Genomic DNA, 20,657 nt, shown 5'->3' with positions numbered 1-20,657 from the left:
TGTCTTCAGAGTTGGGCAGGATAGTTCACCAGAGACAGTGACTGTTTTTCCTTGCTTTCCATCTAGGTTTGAGTTCATCACCCATTGCACTGGAGGAAGCTTTGGTGCTGTCTCTCCCTTTGTCTGTCTCCCTTTAAAATTTATTTTTATTTATAAAAAGGAAACACTGACAAAACCATAGGATAAGAGGGGTACAACGCCACACAATTCCCACCACCAGAACTCTGTATCCCATCCCCTCCCTTGACAGCATTCCTATTGTTTAACCCTCTGGGAGTATGGACCCAAGGTCATTGTGGGATACAGAAGGTGGAAGGTCTGGCTTCTGTAATTCCTTCCCCACTGAACATGGGCGTTGACTGGTCAATCCAAACTCCCAGTCTGCCTCTCTCTTTCCCTAGTAGGGTGGGGCTCTGGGGAAGTGGATTTTTTATTGGTTAGTTTATTTTGGATAGAGAGACAGAGAAATCAAGAGGGTAGAGGAGATAGAAAAAGAGACACAGAGATAGGGTGAGTGAGAGAGACACCTGCAGCACTACTTTATCACTTATGATCCCCCCCCACAGGTGTAGACTGGGGGCTTGAACCCGGGTCTTTGCTCACTATAATGTGTTTGCTCAACCGAGTGCTCCAACACCTGACCCCTTCTGTCTACCTTGTTCTGTCTGAAAAGGTCATCCAGAGCAGTGTAGTACCAGCAACAACTAAATAAATAAGTAAATTAGAATAGGGCCTGCCTGGATAGCCCTAATAAATAATGGAACTGAAAAGAAGTCTTTATTGCAATTCTTATCTGCAACCTACTCTACCAGTCTCCTAATAGATGTTCTCTTCAAGTTGGAATTTAAGGCATCTTCTCAAACTTACCCCGCCCTCCGCAGGTGTGGGTAGTCACCTTGGATAGAGTGTGTTTTGGGCTCGCTGCATCTCATGTGAGTGTGATAATAGAATTTTGACAGTATGGGTAAGTTCAACTTTATGGGCCATTTCTTAAACTGCAGAGAATCTTAATTGGTTTAGTTTTGTATATAGTTATTTGTTTTGGTATGGAGGAGTAGTAACTGCTTGCAGCAGTTCAGCAATGTAGTTTTCATGACTGGTAATGATATTTGGGAACTGTGGGTGTGGAAAAGGAGGGCAGGCAGAAAGATAAGATATGTCAGAGACTGATGATCTAGTTTACTTGAATGGGCTTTTCTATGAAGGAGTGCATGATATCATTTCAGAAACTGATGAGGGATGGGGGACCATGCCAAAAGCTGAATTGAAAGGAAATGTATTGTATTACTATAATGACAATTAAAATGTTTGCACAATTCAGCTTCCTCCATAAAATTAAATTATAGGTGATTTGAGATTGACCTCAACTTTACCAAGCTTTATAGCTCCATTGGTTATTTCATTCTAACTATAGGCAAAGAGAATCATACTGATTCAATGTAAGCTAAGAATACCCTTATCGTCCAGAAATCTGTGTCTGATAAGAATAGTTAAGCTGTTACAAATGTTGAATAGCTTGGTTGGGGATCGGTGAGCATAGAAAGCAATTGGAAAAAAAGTCAAATCTGAGGGCTAGGGAGATAGCATAGTGGTTATGTGAAAGACTTTCATGCCTAGTATTCAAAGTCTGTGTTTTAACCTCCAGCACCACCATAAACCAGAGCTGAACAGTGCTCTGGCTAGTCTCTCTCTACCCTTCATTAAAAAAATAAAATATGTTTTAAAAAATAGTGAGGCATTCCATTTATTTATTTATTTGTTTATTTAAGAAAGGAGACATTAACAAAACCGTAGGATAGGAGGCTTACAACTCCACACATTTCCCACCACCCAATCTCCACATCCCATCCCCTCCCCTGATAGCTTTCCCAGTCTCTATCCCTCTGGGAGTATGGACCCAGAGTCATTGTGGGTTGCAGAAGGTGGAAGGTCTGACTTCTGTAATTGCTTCTCTGATGAACATGGGCGTTGACTGGTCAGTCCATACTCCCAGTCTACCTCTCTCTTTCCCTAGTAGAGTGGGTCTCTGGGGAAGCAGGGCTCCAGGACACATTGATGGAATCCTCAGTCCAGGGAAGTCTGTTTGACATCATGCTGGCATCCGGAACCTGGTGGCTGAAAGGAGAGTTAACATACAAAGCCAAACAAATTGTTGAACAGTCATGGACCTAAAGGCTTGAATAGTGCAGATGAAGTGTTGGGGGTACTCACTGCAGACTCTTGTGTACTTCTGCTTTCAGGTATATATTTTGCCCTGGTATTATTATTATTATTATTATTATTATTAATCTCCAGGGTTACTGCTGGGGTTCGGTGTCTGCAGTATGAATCCACTACTCCTGGAGGTCATTTTTTTCCATTTTGTTGCTATTGTTTTTATTGCTGTTATTGTTTCCACTGATGTTGTTGCTGTTGGATAGAACAGAGAAAAATTGAGAGGAGGGGAGACAGAGAGGATGAGAGAAAGGTAAACATCTGCAGACCTGGTTCACCACTTGTGAAGTGACCTCCCTGCAGGTGGGGAGCTGGGGCTCAAACCAGGATCCTTAAGCCAGTCCTTGCGCATAGTGCCATATACGCTTAATCCACTGCGCTACCGACCAACCCATTGCTGCTTCTGAATGACCCCCTAGGCGTTATTTTTTTTTCCATATTGTCAGTTGTTTATAGCTAAGAACCTGGCCAGATGGAGAAGACGCTCTGGCATACAGAATGGCATAGATACCTAGGAGCTCAGTGAAGGCAAAGGAATCTTTCAGTCTCCCTTTTTATTTCCAGACACAGTTATCATTGCATTTTCATTTTAATTACTTCACTTTTTATCATTTACACTGTTAACCATTCTCCTCAATAGTTTCTTCTGTGTTTCATTACACCTTCTCTTTCTTCCCATGTCATCTTTTGTAGACCTAATTAATTTTCCTGGATTTTCAGGTAGAAAAGATACAGTTTCTATATAATTCTTTTTAAATCCATAGTTCAGAAAATTTCATGATTTATCTTCACCTTACATATCCCTGAAGATGTTATGCACTGGCCTAAAAGTTTACACATCTTATTCCAACCTCATTAATCACAAACTTTTCTCTTTGATCCGTCATCTTCCTTGAAATCTCACTGTTTATACGATTACTCAAATTTAGGTGCCATTCAATTTACAGTCCTCCTTCATCTTTCTCACTTTTTTATTCACCTTAGTTTTTCTCAGAAGTTTCATTAGAACAAGCTGTTCATAATATATTTCAATATCTCATGCCTCCTGTTTGAACAGGTGTCCTAACTTGCTGCTGTTAGTGTTACTCCTCTAAATTTTCCATGATGATCTTTCCTGTATCAAATTTTATTGTTCAGTTTACAATATTTTACCTTGTAGAATATATTCTAAAGCCTATTTAGATGATGAATATAGTCTAAACTCTATTTAGACTATAAACCTCTCACTGATATCCATCAAGCTTAACTGATAATTGTGACTTTTGAGAGGTCGTGATGGATGGGTGAATGATTATATAGACCAACAGCATATGGACAAGTTAAAGAGTATAACTAGGGCTTCTGGGCCTTCCACATAATCATATAGTCTTAGATCAGAAGCAGTAGATAGTGGGGGATTGTACAGATATTAGCTTCATGGGACCAGGTAGTGGTGCATCTGATTGAGCACATATATTACAATGTGCAAGGACCCAGGTTCAAGCCCTCAGTCACTACCTGCAAGGGGAATGCTTTGCGAGTGGTGAAGCAATGTCTCTCCCTCTCTATCACCCCTTCCCTCTAGATTTCTGGCTGTCTCTATCCAATAAATAAAGATAATAAAAAATTCAGGTATTACCTTCATCATTGTTGAAACAGTCATGTTTGACTTGGATGTAGGGTGTGTGAAATACACACCTTATAGGAATCATTAGCTGGTACTTTAAGAATTAAAGATAGAAGGGGCCATGGGATAGCTTGCCAGGTAAAGAATCTGCCTTATAATCATAGAACCCTACTTTCAAGCCCCAGTACTACGTGGGATTACCAAGAACAGCACCAGGGAGTGTCCATAGAGGGTAAAGTGATGCTGAGGTTTCTCTCCAGTCTTTAAAGAACGCAAGGTAGAAACTAGCTAGAGATTTTGTATTCCTTTCTAGTTTTTTATACAAATAAAGGTTCCTGCTCTTGGCATAGATCATCAATCCTATGATGGGGTGAAGTTAATAATCAGCAAGAAAGTGAACCAGCTCACAGAATATCTGATGACAAAAATGCCTCTTCTCTAGAAATTGAGTCCCTGGGCTAGTCCCTCCCCCTTTGAGAATTCTTGCTTGACTCTTTACTGTTTCCTCTCCTTAAAATAAGTTCCCCCCAGGGCTGGGTGGTGGCACACCTGGTTGAGCGCAGGTATTACAATGCGAAAGGACCCGGGTTCGAGCCTCTGGGCCCTCACCTGCAGGGGGAAAGCTTTGCGAGTGGTGAAGCAGCGCTGCATGTGTCTCTCTCTATCACCCCCTTCCCTCTTGATTTCAAGCTGTCTCTAGCCAATAAATAAAGATAATAAAAAAAAATTTTAAGTCCCCCTTTCCTCTTTTTAAAAAAAAAATATTTATTTATTTTCCCTTTTGTTTCCCCTGTTTTTTATTGTTGTTGTAGTTCCTTGTGTTATTGATGCCATCATTGTTAGGTAAGACAGAGAGAAATGGAAAGAGGAGGGGAAGACAGAGAGGGGGAGAGAAAGATAGACACCTGAATACCTGCTTCACCGCCTGTGAAGCGACCCCCCCTGCAGGTGGGGAGCCAGGAGCTCAAACCAAGATCCTTAATGCCAATTGGTCCTTGCTCTTAGCACCATGTGTGCTTAAACTACTGCGCTAGCTCCCAACTCCCCCTTTTCCCTTTAGTTCCAGGATCTGCTTTTCCTTTACTACTACAAGTTCTTCACAAGTCATTTAAGCTCACCGGGTCCACCCAACAATAGTCTGAATCATACTGCTCTTTAAGTAGTCTGCATTCAGGTCTTATGTATTTTTCAAGGCTATAAAATCCCAGGAATTTTAAAATATAAAATTTTATCTCAGCTGCTTACCTTGTTGGCTGTGCATTCTGTGGTCCCTCAGGGTAGCTCTATTATATGTAATGGCTTCAGTTCCACCTGTGACTCTGCCCATTCAACAGGTTACTTACAGGACCACTGTTTTGATGACCCATGAACTGGAACTAAGGAATGCCATTTTTTTTTAATTTTAGAAGTAACAATTTTCTGGCTCTCACATGACCCCAATTTAACTGTAAAGCAAGTGGGTCTAGGACATGGGCTGTTTGGTGAGCATTAGTGCCTCTGTCATATTTTATTTCCCCTGGTAGACTATATGCTCCTTTATTGTACAGAATGTGTTTCTTTTTTTTATTCTTCCCTTAATAATAAGGTTAAAATTACAGGATCTAGCTAAATAAGAACTAGAAAGCATTTGAAATAGTTTCTAGGTACTTCTTTTTGTCACAGTTAAGCATGATTTCAATGTTGTCTTCCTTGGGACCAGAAACTTTTATATTTCATGCACTATATCCCTTAAATTTATCTAGTCTTCATTCATCCTCAAAATAATAATTACTTGGCAGAAACACAGTTCGTTTCTGAACAAAAGCAGTAATTCATTCATGTTAATATTAGACTATGACAGATTAGCAACTCAAGTATATTTGAAGTATGAAATAAGGTGTCTTATGGCTTTAAGTTACAAGACAAACTATGCAACTTGGAAACAAATTTGAAAGTTATGTGATTAGTAGGTATCATAACATTTGAGAGTTTAGATGGATAGAAAAGGGAGGCAGTTCCACTCTCTTATTTTAGTGCACTTAAGCTGACTCCTTCACCTTCTCTATAGCAACCTCAGTCATCAGCATGTACATGGACTCTGAAGTACACTGCCAAAGCTCCCCAGCCTTCATAATGAATAGGTATTAACTCTATTATATGAGACTCAACAAGTCATTGCGAAGCTAAACTGATTCTAAGGTAGCATCTCTTTCTCATAACACACTACCATGAAGGTTTTAACCCCAGCCACAACTATGGGGCCATTTGTGATTTTCCTCTGCTATAGTAGATAGCTAACCCTCTTTGATCCCTCACTTATCCTGACATTGATCAATATACCTTGCTTTGCATCTTCTCAGTTTAAACAATGTGAGTAACATTGGAAGGCAAATACTGCTGGAGCAGACAACTTTGATTTAGTGCATCTTTTCTGTTAGTGAGAATACAAGCTTCAGCTGCTCTAGTATTTAACTCAAGGAGATCTCCATTTGCTTATCTATCTAATCGCCCATTTTTTTATTTAAGAAAGGAGACATTAACAAAACCATAGAATAAGAGGGGTACAGTTCCACAATTCCCATAACCCGATATCCATATCTCATCCCCTCCCCTGATAGCCATTTTCTATCTCTCTGGGAGTATGAATCTAGGGTCATTGTGGGTTGCAGAGGGTGGAAGGTCTGGCTTCTGAAACTGCTTCCCCGCTGAACATGGGCGTTGACTGGTCGATCCATACTCCCAGTCTGCCTCTCTCTTTTCCTAGTAAGGTGGGGCTCTGAGGAAGTGGAGCTCCAGTACAAATTGATGGGGTCGTCTGTCCAGGGGAGTCTGGTCAGCATCTTGTTGGCATCTGGAACCTGGTGGCTGAAAAGAGAGTTAACATACAAAGCCAAACAAACTGTTGAACAATCATGGACCTAAAGACTGGAATAGTGCAGATGAAATGTTGGGGGGTATTCCCTGCATGCTCTTGTGTAATTTTGCTTTCAGGTATATATTTTTCCCCTAGTTTATGGGCACATGTGAACCTATGCTCTATCTCAGGGGACCTGGACTATATCTAGGTTTGGGGACTTTATTGGGGAGTGGAACACCTGGAATGGAATTAGAGAATACTATGAAAGGAAAGGTCTCACCCGAATGATGAAACTGAATGGTTGTCATTCCACACATGAAGTCTCTGGACACAGTCTGAAGTGAAGCATGTTGTGGTAGCACTTGTTGTGTTGATTAGGTTGCGATCCGCGGATGCAATATTATTTGATTTGAATTGAGAGCAGCATGTAGGAAAGTGGGCCCCACCCTAAGGTTCTAGGACTGGGGTAAATATAGGCTCTATAGTGGAAATGTGAGGTTCTTGTTGTCTTAGGGTTCAAGAAGACAATGGATAGTTATTGTTATCATCACATTTTTTGGTGATTGGGTTAACTTTGGAAAGTCCCTTTGTTAGGGTTTGGGGTATAATACCCAGCATCTTGTATCTAGCTGTGCTACCAGTTGATTCTGTTCTCCCTGGTCTAGGCTTTTGAGAGAGTCACATATCAAAGACTCAGCCTATTAAAAAGACTCAGTCTGTGTTTTAAGAAGTTCTAGACATATGATCAGTTTTTCTCCTCTCATATTAATTAAATAGTGGTTTATATGTTTACACTTTAATAGGAATGTACATAAACACCATTCCCACCACCAAAAGACTGTGGGGTCCCCCCACCCCCCGTTGCACCAGGAAGCCCAATGGCCACCCTCCACTCCCCTTCACCACAGGGTTTTTACACTGGTGCTCTAATCGCCCTTTTATCTAGGCCAGCTGCTGCTCCTGCTGCTCTGGCTACCCTTAGTTGGAAGGAGTTGTCTTGATATCCCAGTGACTTAGCCTACAAGGTTACTACCTAGAATCTGTATCCCAAACTGACACCTGAAATGGCTTTTATATGTTAGTAGTATTTTATCATGTGACAAGCTTTTGAAATATGTTTTTATTTTTGTCTTCTGTCACTAGGCTTTATATCACATTACTTTCACAAAATCAAAATGTGATCTTATAACCAAAAAATAACTTTGTTTCTTAACATTCTTTGAAATTGTTTATGTAAACTAGCCCTCTCTTTTAATGTCTCAATACAGTTTTATATTCCAGGGTAATTGTTTCCCCTTCCATTTAGCTATTTAAATCAGATTAGTTAAATATTAATGACTACAATAGCAAACTGGAATTCTGTTAAAACTCTTGAAAAGACATGAAATCAAAGTCACTTTCCAAATGCAATTTATAGTTCCTTCCCTCAAATATTTCTGTAGACCAGAATAGTGAATTAAATAATGTGTACAATTTCCTTCAAAACAATTGTCCTTTAGTTTTAATGTTTCACAAATAAAGCACAATAGTAGCCATGATAATAAGTTTTGAAGATAATAACCTTCAAAAGTTATAGTAGTACTTAATTTTCTGTGACTACTCCTTTTGTGATAAACAGCCGTACTAGACATTGATTTGTTTAGTCTTAAGAAACAGAACTTCTGTGGTCCAGGAGGTGGCGCAGTGGTTAAGGAACTAGACTCTCAAGTATGAGGTCCTGAGTTCAATCCCTGGCAGCACATGTACCAGAGTGATGTCTGGTTCTTTCTCTCTCTCCTCCTTTCTTTCTCATTAATAAAATAAATAAAATCTAAAAAAAAAAAAAAAAAGAAACAGAACTTCTTTCTTCTTTGTAAGGAGCCCAGATGAGGTGGAGCATGGATTGACAGATATTACCATATGGACTATCAATAGGTTTTATATAAAAATATATTTAAAATATCAAATTTCTATATTGTTTCATAATGCATGAACTACAGTTGAATTTTGCATTTTAATGATTGGCGAAAATAATAGCACATTTTTGGTAGATGAAAATTATATGCAATTCAAAATTCAGTGTCCATAAATAAGCTTTATGGGAACACAGCCACATTTATTCATTTATGTGATTCCTGTGGCTAATTTCTTGCTAATGAAGTACAATCAAACCTTTGTATTCACATATTGTATTCACTTATATAAGTCCATCAACACATACATATTCACACATATAAGATGAGTTGTCTATAATATACATATATATTTTTTATACAGATTAGTATTTCAACCCTTTGTTGTATTCACATGTATTTGTTATATTTAATTTGTTCTAACACAATTAATGCTATTTGGGAGCAACTTAAACCAATAAACCAATTTCACATAAAAAAGGAAAAAGGAATAATACATTTCTGTGTAAGAACACAGAAAAAGGGAGTCGGGCTGTAGCGCAGCGGGTTAAGCACAGGTGGCGCAAAGCACAAGGACCGGCATAAAGATCCCGGTTCGAACCCCGGCTCCCCACCTGCAGGGGAGTCGCTTCACAGGCGGTGAACCAGGTCTGCAGGTGTCTATCTTTCTCTCCTCCTCTCTGTCTTCCCCTCCTCTCTCCATTTCTCTCTGTCCTATCCAACAACGACAACAACAATAATAACTACAACAATAAAACAACAAGGGCAACAAAAGGGAATAAATAAATAAAATATTTTTAAAAAAGAACACAGAAAAAATATAATATTTTGAGTAAGAAATTAAGAACACTGAGCTTGAAAGATCTGAGGTTATCTCACTTGTAGATCACCTAGAAGGAATTTTTTTTCCTCCATCTTTTCTGATGGAAACATTTAAACTCCCTTCCTTCCTATTTTTGTTCTTGCTGCAGTTTTTAATTCTAGCTCAGTTTTTTTTTTTTCTAACTCAGCAGTAGAAGTCTCTAATTCACCAGTAAAAGAAAGTAGTTTAGGGCTATCCTGGCGTAGAAGTCTTTCTGGTCAAACCAGTGAAACAGGTAGCAAAACAGCTCTGTTAGGAACCCAGGTTCAACTCATCTGCGTTCAGATACTGTATACAGCTAACTGGTATTTTAACAGACGTCCCAGGAAAAATCTTTGTAAGCTGTTTTTCCTTGGAACATGACTTTGTACCTATATACCTCCCATGTCCTGGTTGAGCACAAATAATAGCAAATACAAGAAACCACACAAGTATCTAGGTTTTAGCCTGTGGCTTCCCACTTGCATATAAGTGTCTTATCTTTCTCTCTCCCTATCTCCCCCTCCTCTTTCAATTTCTCTCTGTCCTATCTAATAAAATGGACAAAGCTGGCTACCAGGAGCAGTTATGTAGCAGAGATGGCAAGCCCCAGCGATAACCCTGAAGGGAAAAAAAAACACAGTCTGTTCCACATTTTAGGGGTGAGTGTGTGTGTGTGTGTGTGTGTGTGTGTGTGTGTGTGTGTGTGTAAATTTTCCTTTTGAACTCTGGTTGTGGAACTTTTGGGGACCTCTGAAAGAAACATGCTGTCATGCTCTCACATTTATTCCTGTCCTTTTCTCTTCTGAGATTTTCCTCTTTCAGATACTTCTTCAGAGGATCATTTTGGAAAGGAAATTTGAGCATAGGCTCAAAAAGAGGTGTTTCCCTTCACAATCTGGAGAGTTTATTACAGTACATTGGTGCTCCTGTGCCTAGAGAAAGAACACACAGATATTAGCTGTTTTCCATGTGAATGTGTGCCTCTGCTTTCTGCCACATAATTACCACTAAACTTTTAGAAAATTTTACAACTTACGGTTGCTTAATTAATTGATTAACTAGTTAATTATTTTATCAGGGAACAGCTCAATGCTAGCACAGTAGTGCTGGGGACCTAACCTGGAACCTTAGAGTTTCAGGCATGAAATACATTTTGTGTAATCCTTATGCTATCTCCCTGACCTGCTGATAAGTCATTTTTAGGAATAACTTATATTGTTTCTGTTATGATTATATTGTTTCTGTTTATAGGCAAATCAACTAAGAATGACAGGAAAATTAACACTGGAATCAAATTCTGTCAGTTTTGGATTGCAAATTATTTTATGTATTTATTTATGTATCATTATTGCTATTATTATTATTATCTTATGAGAGAGTATATCAGTGAAGCACCACTCTGGTATACTGGTATATGTGGTACAAAGGACACTTATCTAGTAGGGTACATGCATTGCTCTGTGGAAGGCCCTGGTTCCACATAAGAGCACCATGGATGGTGGAATAGTACTGTGTGGTACTTTCTCTCCCTCTCAAAAAAAAACAACATAATTGAATCAGAAAGACTGCTCAGTGGTATCACTTGTGTAAAGCCCTTGGTTCATTCTCTAGCACTTGAAAAATGCATATCATACATATTAAGTTCAATACCAGTATAGGAAAAATGATAACTAACTTAATGTGTTTATACTTTAAGTCTAGATATGTTAAGAGAAATGCTCCCATCTAGTTTTCTTTCATGCATATAAAATTAGTGCAAGTCTGTATTTTAAGGAGCTTTATGTGGTTGGATTGACATTGCTTAATAAACAATTGAAAAAAGTTAAGCATAACCTAGAAGTCATTTAGAACTATGAGTCACTTTCCTGACAAGCCAATAAGGCAAGAGAACCCTGGTTGCAAAACAATTACTAGCCCAGCCTGAGGGACCCTGGAAATATATTACAGGTATCAGTTAGGAAAACAAAGCAGTAGTGTTTTACCACTCTGCAGAGAATAAGCTAGGGTTGCTAACCAAACAAAATAACTTTGCACTGACAATGCCAATTTTCACATTTGTTTCAGAACAAGGGACGCTCAAACCTCCGGAGGTAAGATTAAAGCTTAAAAAATTTTATGTACATTTTACTTTTTAGGTTGTTAACTGGTTTAAGCAGCCTTGAGCTTTTTAAAAGGTGCTTTTTTTTTTTTTAAAGGGATAGACATAGAGTGTTCTTGAGTGAAATACACAGATGAAATTAGCAATATTTAGTCATGACATGAAGACCATATTTAACAAATGTGATATTTAGTTCAAAATGTATATGGAATGGGGTATTTAATCTTTGATACTTATTTAGGTGAATTTCAAAGTGTTGTAGAAATGTTGTGGAGTGCATCTTTCTAGTTTCTTGTTACACGATTCCACAAAATCCAGAGGTTTATAAAACTCAATGCATTTGAAGGCTTTTATTTGGAATGAATTGCTTTGATCTTATTAGTACAGAAAGAAAGGTGACTCTCTTCCCAGAAACTGGTAGATCTCCCCCCTGTTGTAAAATCTTGTATCACTAGATACAACCTTTGCTAGCACTAAAGAATGATAACTTGTTCATCTGAAGATGTGGTTTGATTTTTCAGTATTGGTAGTTTTCCGTTCAAGCGCAGACATGATCTAATTGTAATCATAACATTTCCCTTTGACTTAACACAGATTCTAAGATCTAATGACTTAGAAGTATGTAGTGCTTGTCATGTCTCAGAATAAGACTACTTAAGTTATGAAAACAATGGCAGATTCCAGAAAACATTGCCTTCACTTTCAACCAAAAGTAAAAAATAACTCCAGCAGAGAAAATAAAAATATAAAATGTATGATTAATTATGTAAACCAAAATTAGAGTGATCAGAGAATGAGAGAATGATTAAAATGCTATATCAATTTATTCTGGTAGGGACAGTTATACCATATTAAAAGTGGCCTACTATTCATATGGTATGTTTTTAGCAGGCTTGCATATATACATAGTTTGTCAGAATAATGAAAGTTAAGAAAGATATCAATTAAGAGGTAAGTATTTCAGCTTTTTTATTAGCATAAAACTTGTTCATATAAAATAGCAACAGTGTGATATAAGGAAATTTGTATGCCCCTGGTTCAATGTATTTTAGAATCTTGACTCTAGATCAAGATTCTATCAACTTAACAAAATAATGTTTTAAAAACAGTCCGTGCAAGTTCTATTAGGGCTAAAATTAAAGAAAAACAATTTTTCAGTGTTTGGTCCATTGGTAGAGTTTTCCATCAGTACTATCAGGGTTCTTCTAGAAATGCCACTGGAGACATTAGAAAACCAACTTGATTTTTGTACTGTCAAACTATTGGAATATTGAGAAATTTCCTTGTGGAGTTCTGAACTGTATAACTTTGCATGTATTTCATAAGGAATATGACTTTTTTCAAGAAAGGTGATTTTACTTGATTAAAGTAGGTGTATTTACAGGAAAAAAGTATGCTAATAAGTGGTTAATAATTTTCACATGATACTAAATAATTCTCTCCAGACATTTTAAGACTCTTAAAATCACATGTAAGCCTTTTATGAAAGGAAATAATTTTCACATTGATTTTTTGCAAAGATAGCACTAATGTTTTAGTGACTTGCTTAATATTTAAATGTAATATAATGTAATCTTTACCTGATGTGTAGTTCTGCTATACATCTCTGTTCCAGAATGACAGTTAGCTTTTATATTACCCAGCCCATTTAAGGAACTTTCACTTGGTTTACAAGAAAAATATAGCCAAATAACAGGAAAATCACGTTTTACCCCGTATCTCTCCAACAAGGTTATTTGAAAGTTGATTCCACTCTGAGGTTGAGAGTTTTCTAGAAACAAATGATGAAGCCGTGTGATTTTTATTGTCTCCTTCTCTTGAAGATCTTTCTTCCCATATACCAATTTATAATCCTGTTCTGCTCCCATTTTGAAAATGGACATTTTAGTAAACTTCTTCATTTTGTACTTGATTCTCTAGGTAGGTTACTTTTTAATAGACCCAGGATTCTAGAACCTCCATAACCACACCTAGAGTGTTCATCTTGTATGCCTTTCTATAATAGACACTCACTCAGAAGCCACCTATAACTTCAGAAAGCAAGGTTATCATTGTGTGTGTGTATATATATTATGTATATTATATATATATTATATATATATCCAATACAAACTTTTATTTAAATCTGTCCATTAATGTATGATTTCCTTACTTTGAAACAAGTAGAGGAATCAAAATGAGTTTCATGTAGCAAATGAAATGTCTTGGTTTGTTGTTAAAAATAAACAGAGAAATAAAATTCCCTCAAAAAAAAAAAAAAAGAGGGTGTGAGGAAGAAAGCTTCTTGGATAGTGAAGGCATACTTCTTCTTTTCAAATTTTTATTTATAAAATGGAAACACCGACAAGACCATAGAATAAGAGGAGTATACTTCTTTCAGTGAAAGGGAAGGTAATAGGTAATGAATCAAAAGATAACTCAAACAGTTATAAAATTAGGGAAGTTTGTTTGTTTTTTCCCTTCCTTTTAAGTAAGTCAGAGGAAATTGAGAAGGATTGGAAGGCTGGTTCTCCTGGTCTGGAGGAGCTGTAACTGAGGGCTCCCAGTGATAACAGTTTCTTTCCTTTTTTTACCTTTCCAAGCTCTGGTAAAGCTATTTGAAATTATACAGGTGAGGGGAACATGCTAGGTAGAGTATGGCAAAATGACAATTGAAATGCTTGATTTAAAGTTGTTTAAATTTGTTCTGTTAATATTTTTCATGATTTTTCTACAGCATAAAGTACTATATTAGATGTATTCAGTGTATAATCAGAAACATAAAACTCCCTAAATGTTCTTGATGAAACCAATTGAAATTCTTTTATGTAAAAAAAAAATAGTTTAATGTATCAGGTCATAGTTCGTTGCACTGCTTAGACTCTGTGTGGAAAAGTTTCTGTTTTCAGGATCACTGATTTTCAGTGGCTTTCAGGAGGAAAAACCTAAACGGTTGTGAATAGCTGAGCAACAATAGCAGTAGAAGAATTTATTTTTAAGTGAATTTTAGTATTCACAATACCATAAAGTTAATAATAATCATGTTTACTTAGTAATTCTCCCTATGTGGCATCAAATGTCATATGTATTTAGTATAAAACAACCTAATTTACCCATTGCAAACATTGCTAGTGTTCTTTTTTTCTAAGTTATAAGTAAGAACACTGAGGCACAGAGACACTAAATAAATGATCATCATAATTGAACAGGTGTCAAGTAATAGGGCCTGAATTTGAAAGTAGGTAATCTGATTCTAGAACCTGTACTATTCACAGTCCAGCTGTGTTTCAGATGTTAATTCTAACCACAAGGTAATTATTTTTTTCTTGAGCTCAAGTTTTTTTTCATTTAAAATGAATAACTTCATAACTTTTAAATGTTACCAATCTAGACTAGTATTTTAGGATTAAGATTCAAAGTATAAAATCCCTTTCCTTCTGTCTAAACACTTTGATCATAGAACATGTAAGAGCAGAAGACAGCTTCTATTAGACATTACAGTAGAGGGATATATAGGAAGTAAACACAGTGAGATATACATCATTATATGTTTTCCTGTTGCAAATATTGTCAGATATGTTCTTCATTGTCCTTTATTTAAAGAGCTCTGATTTTTTTAAATAAAAATTCTGGTAGAAAAGAGCCCTTCTTCTTCTTCTTCTTCTTCTTCTTCTTCTTCTTCTTCTTCTTCTTCTTCTTCTTCTTCTTCTTCTTCTTCTTCTCCTCCTCCTCCTCCTCCTCCTCCTCCTCCTCCTCCTCCTCCTCCTCCTCTTCCTCCTTTCTTCCTCCTCCTCCTCCTCCTCCTCCTCCTCCTCCTCCTCCTCCTCCTCCTCCTCCTCCTCCTCTTCTTCTTCTTCTTCTTCTTCTTCTTCTTCTTCTTCTTCTTCTTCTCTTTTTTAATTGAATGAACATGGGGTTTTATTGCCTTAATTAGAGATAGTGGAAAACTTTCAGAAAAGAAATGCCCATAATGACTGCTCCCCTCCACCTTCAGTTACAGTCAGGGTTTCTGTCCTTGCTGGTCCAGCCTCCACATGTCCTCTACTTAGCTCAGTTCAGCTCAGCTCCAATTGCATGCTTTTTTTTGAAAGCAGTTTTCTTCCTGGCTATCAGATATGAAACTGTAACTCATCCTATTTCCTTTTATTTGTGCTTTAACTACCAGGAGGCCAGAGCTACCTTTCCTCTCTTCCCTCATAACGACGTTGTTTATACTTGTTTTTCCAGTACAGCTATGCATCTTGCTCAACATAGCTTCAATGCTGATTTTAACGATCCTTTTAGACCTTTTCAAATCCATTTTGGAAGTAACTGGGTTAAAACAAAAATTATCTTTAAAGTTTTCTTTTACCTACAACCTAGAAAGCCTGCTTGATATGGCTTTGATGGCCTTTAGAAAAACAACAAGGCCCCAAACACTTTGCCTCTTTTAAATTGTAAAATAAAAGAAGGACCCTAAGACAAAGCCATGACTGATATGCATACCCTGAATGGAAATCTTTACACATGCACATAAACCCTAATATTTTTAGAAAGAATATGTTTTTGTGAAAATCTGCATTGTTTGGTATAATAACAGCATTTCATCAGTTGAATAACAAAAAGTAAAAATTGTTTTAATTCATGAGTTTTTCTACTACAAATTAGTATGTAAATTATAAATTAATTTAATGCTTATGAAATCAAATATGTAACTGTGTATTTTCAGTGATTTAAGTGACTTTTTGGAATTTGACCTATAATTTTTGTAATGCACTTTTTTCTTGTGAATTACCTTTTTCTGATAAGAGATCACTGTCATGGTTTACATGCTACAGGCATAGCTATTTCATTTTTTAAAGTTGTCAGATGTAATTGATATGCAATTAAAAGTGTCTTGCCATTTAAATATTTTCTAAAAATCAAAGTTTGATAAATTTGTTTAAGTTTATATGCTTCCACCAGTCTCTGAAATGTCAGATCTCAAAAATGGGATTATGTAGCATGCTAGAAGTATTTTTCCATCCATGAATAGATGTGTAGTCTTTATTCTCATAGTTCCTATAGTCATAGTGATTTTAAAAAAATAAGAGTTCTAATGTCCAAATGTGGTAAATGTATAAAAATATTTCTTTCTCAGTGTGTTATAAGATAATGACTTATGAATTACAATGTTGTCCAAATGGAAGACCTAGGGAAACAAAAGTTGAAATTATAAAACAAATTATAGAACCATATGTTTTGATCATACTTAATCAAACTTTTAAGTGGAAAAATGTACAATCTTTATTGGTATTTTAAAATATTCAGTAATATGATTTAGTAATTCAATATTCAAAATCTTTTTTGTTTTGTTTTGTTTTCTTCACAGAAAAGAACCAATGGGCTCCGGAGGACACCCAGACTTGTGGATCCAGGTCAGTTTCTGCTCATCTGTCTATAATTGTGAAGTATGTGGGAGTTGCTATAGAAAGTTAGGCTGTTGGTCTTTGTTCTTATTAGTACTGTATATAATGTATGACCAGGTGAGGAAAGTTAAATGTGTAAATCATTTATCTGGCAGTGCTCCTAGGGACAGGGTCACATGATGAATAAACACCAGTACCACAATTTTTCCACAGTGAGATTGGACTGGTTATTTGCTTACTGAATAGCCTCAGGGTGCATGGTTAATACTAACATATCCTTTGCTCTCTCTCCTAAATCTGGAAAGAAATCTACCACTAAACTGGCACATAAAAAGCAGTTTTATCTTAAGGGGGTAGGAGAGCTTGTTAAATTATGCAATGCTGGTAACCTCCCTATTTGAGAAAGTACACTTCTTTATCATATATACGTATATATATATATGTATATATGTATATATATGTATATTTTAATGGAAGGATTAAGGTAAGGACTTTGTGAACAAAACTTGTCTCTGGCAAGCAGTCATTTATCTGCAGAAAACATAAGTTGTTTTATATTAACATTATGACAGAGCTTTGCTTTGTCATTGCTTTTATATATAATTTTTTTCACCCATTAAGTAATGGCTTTCACAGCTTAACTATGAAAGATTTGTTTTGTTTTGGGTTATATTATTTTAGGTAAAAGGAATTCCTGGATTCCAAATATATAAACTTGATGATAAATCAAGTGGAACCTGAAATTCAAGTAGCTTTACTGGAAAATAATCTGGATTATGTGTTTTGTTTTTCCATCATAAACAGTGTTCACCTACTTGTAAAGTTTAGCTTTCAAAGCTTTATAGCTTTTAACTGAAACCACACCCATGGTAGCCATGGCAGTTTATGGGCCATTTGAAAAGATTTATGGGAGCTTTGCTGCCTCTGGCTAGAAATTGCCTCACTTTTGTCTTGAGATCAGTTTAAATCTTTCAACTATATAACAAATTGAGACCATTACAGAGATAGGAATTCTGGTTTCCTTTTTAATAGTCCTACCTTTCCGAGAGAGTATCCTTTGCAGAGGATTCTGTAATAATTAGAAGTGGCTCCTCTTAGATTTACTAGTACTGTCTGACTATGAGCATAGTACTTTTTTCTTATTTATCTGAATTGTGGATATTTCTAGTTCAAAAATTATCTAACTTTTATAAATGTTAATTTTAAAATGTTTAAATTTTAATTATGTTGGCATTTCGATTTAACCCATCCTTCTCTGCAAGAGAAATGCATTTCTGTATTTTATTGTGCCAGTGGGAGCACTTTTGAACATAAATAATTTACTTTTTACCCAAGGGTTCCAGACTAACCCTTGCTTGATGACTATATGCTGAGTTGATCCTGAGGGAGACTATTGTCTTGCAGATTTCTATAGCTATGTGGGAGTTTTTATACCATGATATTAAAACAAGGGAAAATTGAAGCTTCCTTACAATTAAGAGGAGTTATTTGCGGTTAGTGCTTTCACCATGGAACTTCCTTCAATCTCCTTTCTAGCTAATTTATTTAGCAATATCAAACTGCTAAGATATTGACTGGTTTCCAGGGCCTCATAGTGGCTTGTAGAAAAATCTGATTAAACAATTGGGGGTAGGGGGTCAAGAGTAATCACTTCATCATGCGCCAAGGTAAAATATGTACCTTCTCTGTAGCAAATGCTTTCTTTTCTTTTTTTTTAAATCTTTTTAATTTGATAGAACAGAGAAATTGGGAGGGTAAGAGGAGAGAGAGAAAGAGACTTACAGCAGTGCTTCACCACTTGTGAAGCCTCCTTGCTGCAAGAAAGCAAAGGAGGACTGAATCCTGGTCCTTGCCCCTGACAATGTATGCACTCTGTAATGCATGCACTAGGTCATGCATGCACTCAACTGAATGTGCCCCCACCCTGCCCGCACTGTCCTTCAAATAGTTGTTTTCAAATACAGCTTAATGCTTAACTCTTTGGATAGTATATTCTTACTACATTATTTATTAATTGAATTGATAAATAGCTACAGTTATTTATGCAAGACTTGGCTCCCTTGCATTTATATTCTTCCTGCTGACAAAGTGGAACAATGCCATAGTGGACCATGAAAGGATCCATTGCTGGAAGCATAGCGTTGAGTTCCATTGCCAGGGTGCCCTCAACTTAGTCAGTATTCACTTGCTATGGATTTAGTGCATAACACAATATGTTCTCTGTATCATGTAGTATCCTCCTTTATAAAAGCATATTAATAATAGTACATACCTTACAAAATGTAAGTGTTACAAGTAAATTTGTGTAAATTACTTGTAACAGTACTAACTATATAGTAAATGCTGTGAGGCAGCAATTCATAATAATTACTTTGTGGTAGAGCTAGTCATTCAGCATTTCATTTCCTGTATGTAGGAGAATCAACCATATTTGCCATTTGTTTCATTACAAGCAGAGACCTACCATTTTATGTTGAGTTTCCATTGAAGCTAAGTTACCTAAACACAATTATTTCCTAATTTACTTTTACAGTTTTATCTTATAAGAGAAGGAGACAGCAGAAATAGTTTAGAAGTGTGTGTGTGTGTGTGTGTGTGTGTGTGTGTGTGTGTGTGTATGTGTGTGGTGTGGGGGATTAGTTGTGTTTATTTTTTTAATTAAATTAGTTAATTGATCATCATCAGTACTTCAGTCATCAAAGCCAGCTTTTGTAGCTAGAAAGAGATAGAAGTAGAAGAAGAGAGAGAAAGATAGTACATTATTATAGCCTTTGTCAGGGTGGTGGAGACTAAGCTGAAACCTGAGTGATGCCCAGGCTAAAGCAGATGCACTGCCCAGATGAGCTATTATGCTGGCCCTGATTATGTCTCTGATTTCAGTAAAGCAACAAATTCTCAAGGATCAAAACATATATTCATATATCTCAGAGTTCAGTTCAAACCAAGAAAGATGTAAACTGTAGACTTGTTTTGTGTCTTATTAGCATATTAAAAGATTCAACCTTTGTTTAAAATCCTGGTTTGTCTTCATAGATAATATTTGAAAATGGCTTCACAGTTGATTTTTCTATTCTGCAGGGTGCTAAAAGTTTATCAATGTATGATTTAACTGCTTTTATAAATACAGTAATGTGTTAAATGAAAACTCTGGTAGTTCTTTTAGATTCTTAAATAAAGCAGGATATTTTCTTCAGTTTGTACTTTTCTTCCTGAGACAGATGTTGGTTTCAGGAAAATAACACTTGTAAGAGACAGATCAATTATTTCAGGAACACGAAGGTGCTAGGCCTTTTTCAAGAACATGAGATCATAAATCTCAACAGAAAATCTGAGTACTGGTGCAATATTTTTCACCTAACATGACACTCAAGGTCAAAGCTACCAATTAAATTTTAATACTAAACTTTAAAATGTCATTCTAAGTTTAGAGAATATTAAATTTTTTGTTTATAAATGGCAAATTTGTGTACCAGAATATGTGTTCTCTTAATTCAAGTCCCTGTCTTTAGACTATGGAAAAGTTATCTTAAAATTTTGTGTCTAAGTCTACTGTCACTAGCTTTTAAAAAATTTAGTCCTTTGTTCTGTTTATGCAGCCTAAAGATTAGATGGAATAGATGGGAAATGTCTAGGTAGTTCATTCTCTTTCTGATCTTAAGTTAGTCATGTGTTTTGTCATGACCTTGAATAGGAAATGAGTAGTTATTGTTCAATGGATAAAAGTCCTTTCTGAGAGCTCTTGTTTTTCATTTTGAACTCTTGATTAGAAAGAGAAATGCATGACTTAGAAATACTGTCTTA

The 20,657-nt window shown here is 36.3% G+C and overlaps 1 protein-coding gene across 2 annotated transcripts in view; it reads left to right on the top strand.

The window, feature by feature from the left end:
* The window catches only part of VAV3 (vav guanine nucleotide exchange factor 3), a 351,109-nt gene that overhangs the window by 228,122 nt on the left and 102,330 nt on the right, over positions 1-20,657 (top strand). For both annotated transcript variants that reach the window (XM_060202170.1, XM_007528282.3), the window contains 2 exons: positions 11,457-11,482; positions 16,820-16,865. In XM_060202170.1, coding sequence (XP_060058153.1) covers positions 11,457-11,482; positions 16,820-16,865 — 72 coding nt within the window. The remainder of the gene's footprint in view (positions 1-11,456; positions 11,483-16,819; positions 16,866-20,657) is intronic.

This window comes from Erinaceus europaeus, chromosome 11 (assembly GCF_950295315.1).
Source record: "Erinaceus europaeus chromosome 11, mEriEur2.1, whole genome shotgun sequence".
In the NCBI taxonomy this organism is placed as follows: Eukaryota; Metazoa; Chordata; class Mammalia; order Eulipotyphla; family Erinaceidae; genus Erinaceus; species Erinaceus europaeus.
Note: the sequence above shows the minus strand (reverse complement) of the source record. Positions and strands in the feature narration are given on the sequence as shown.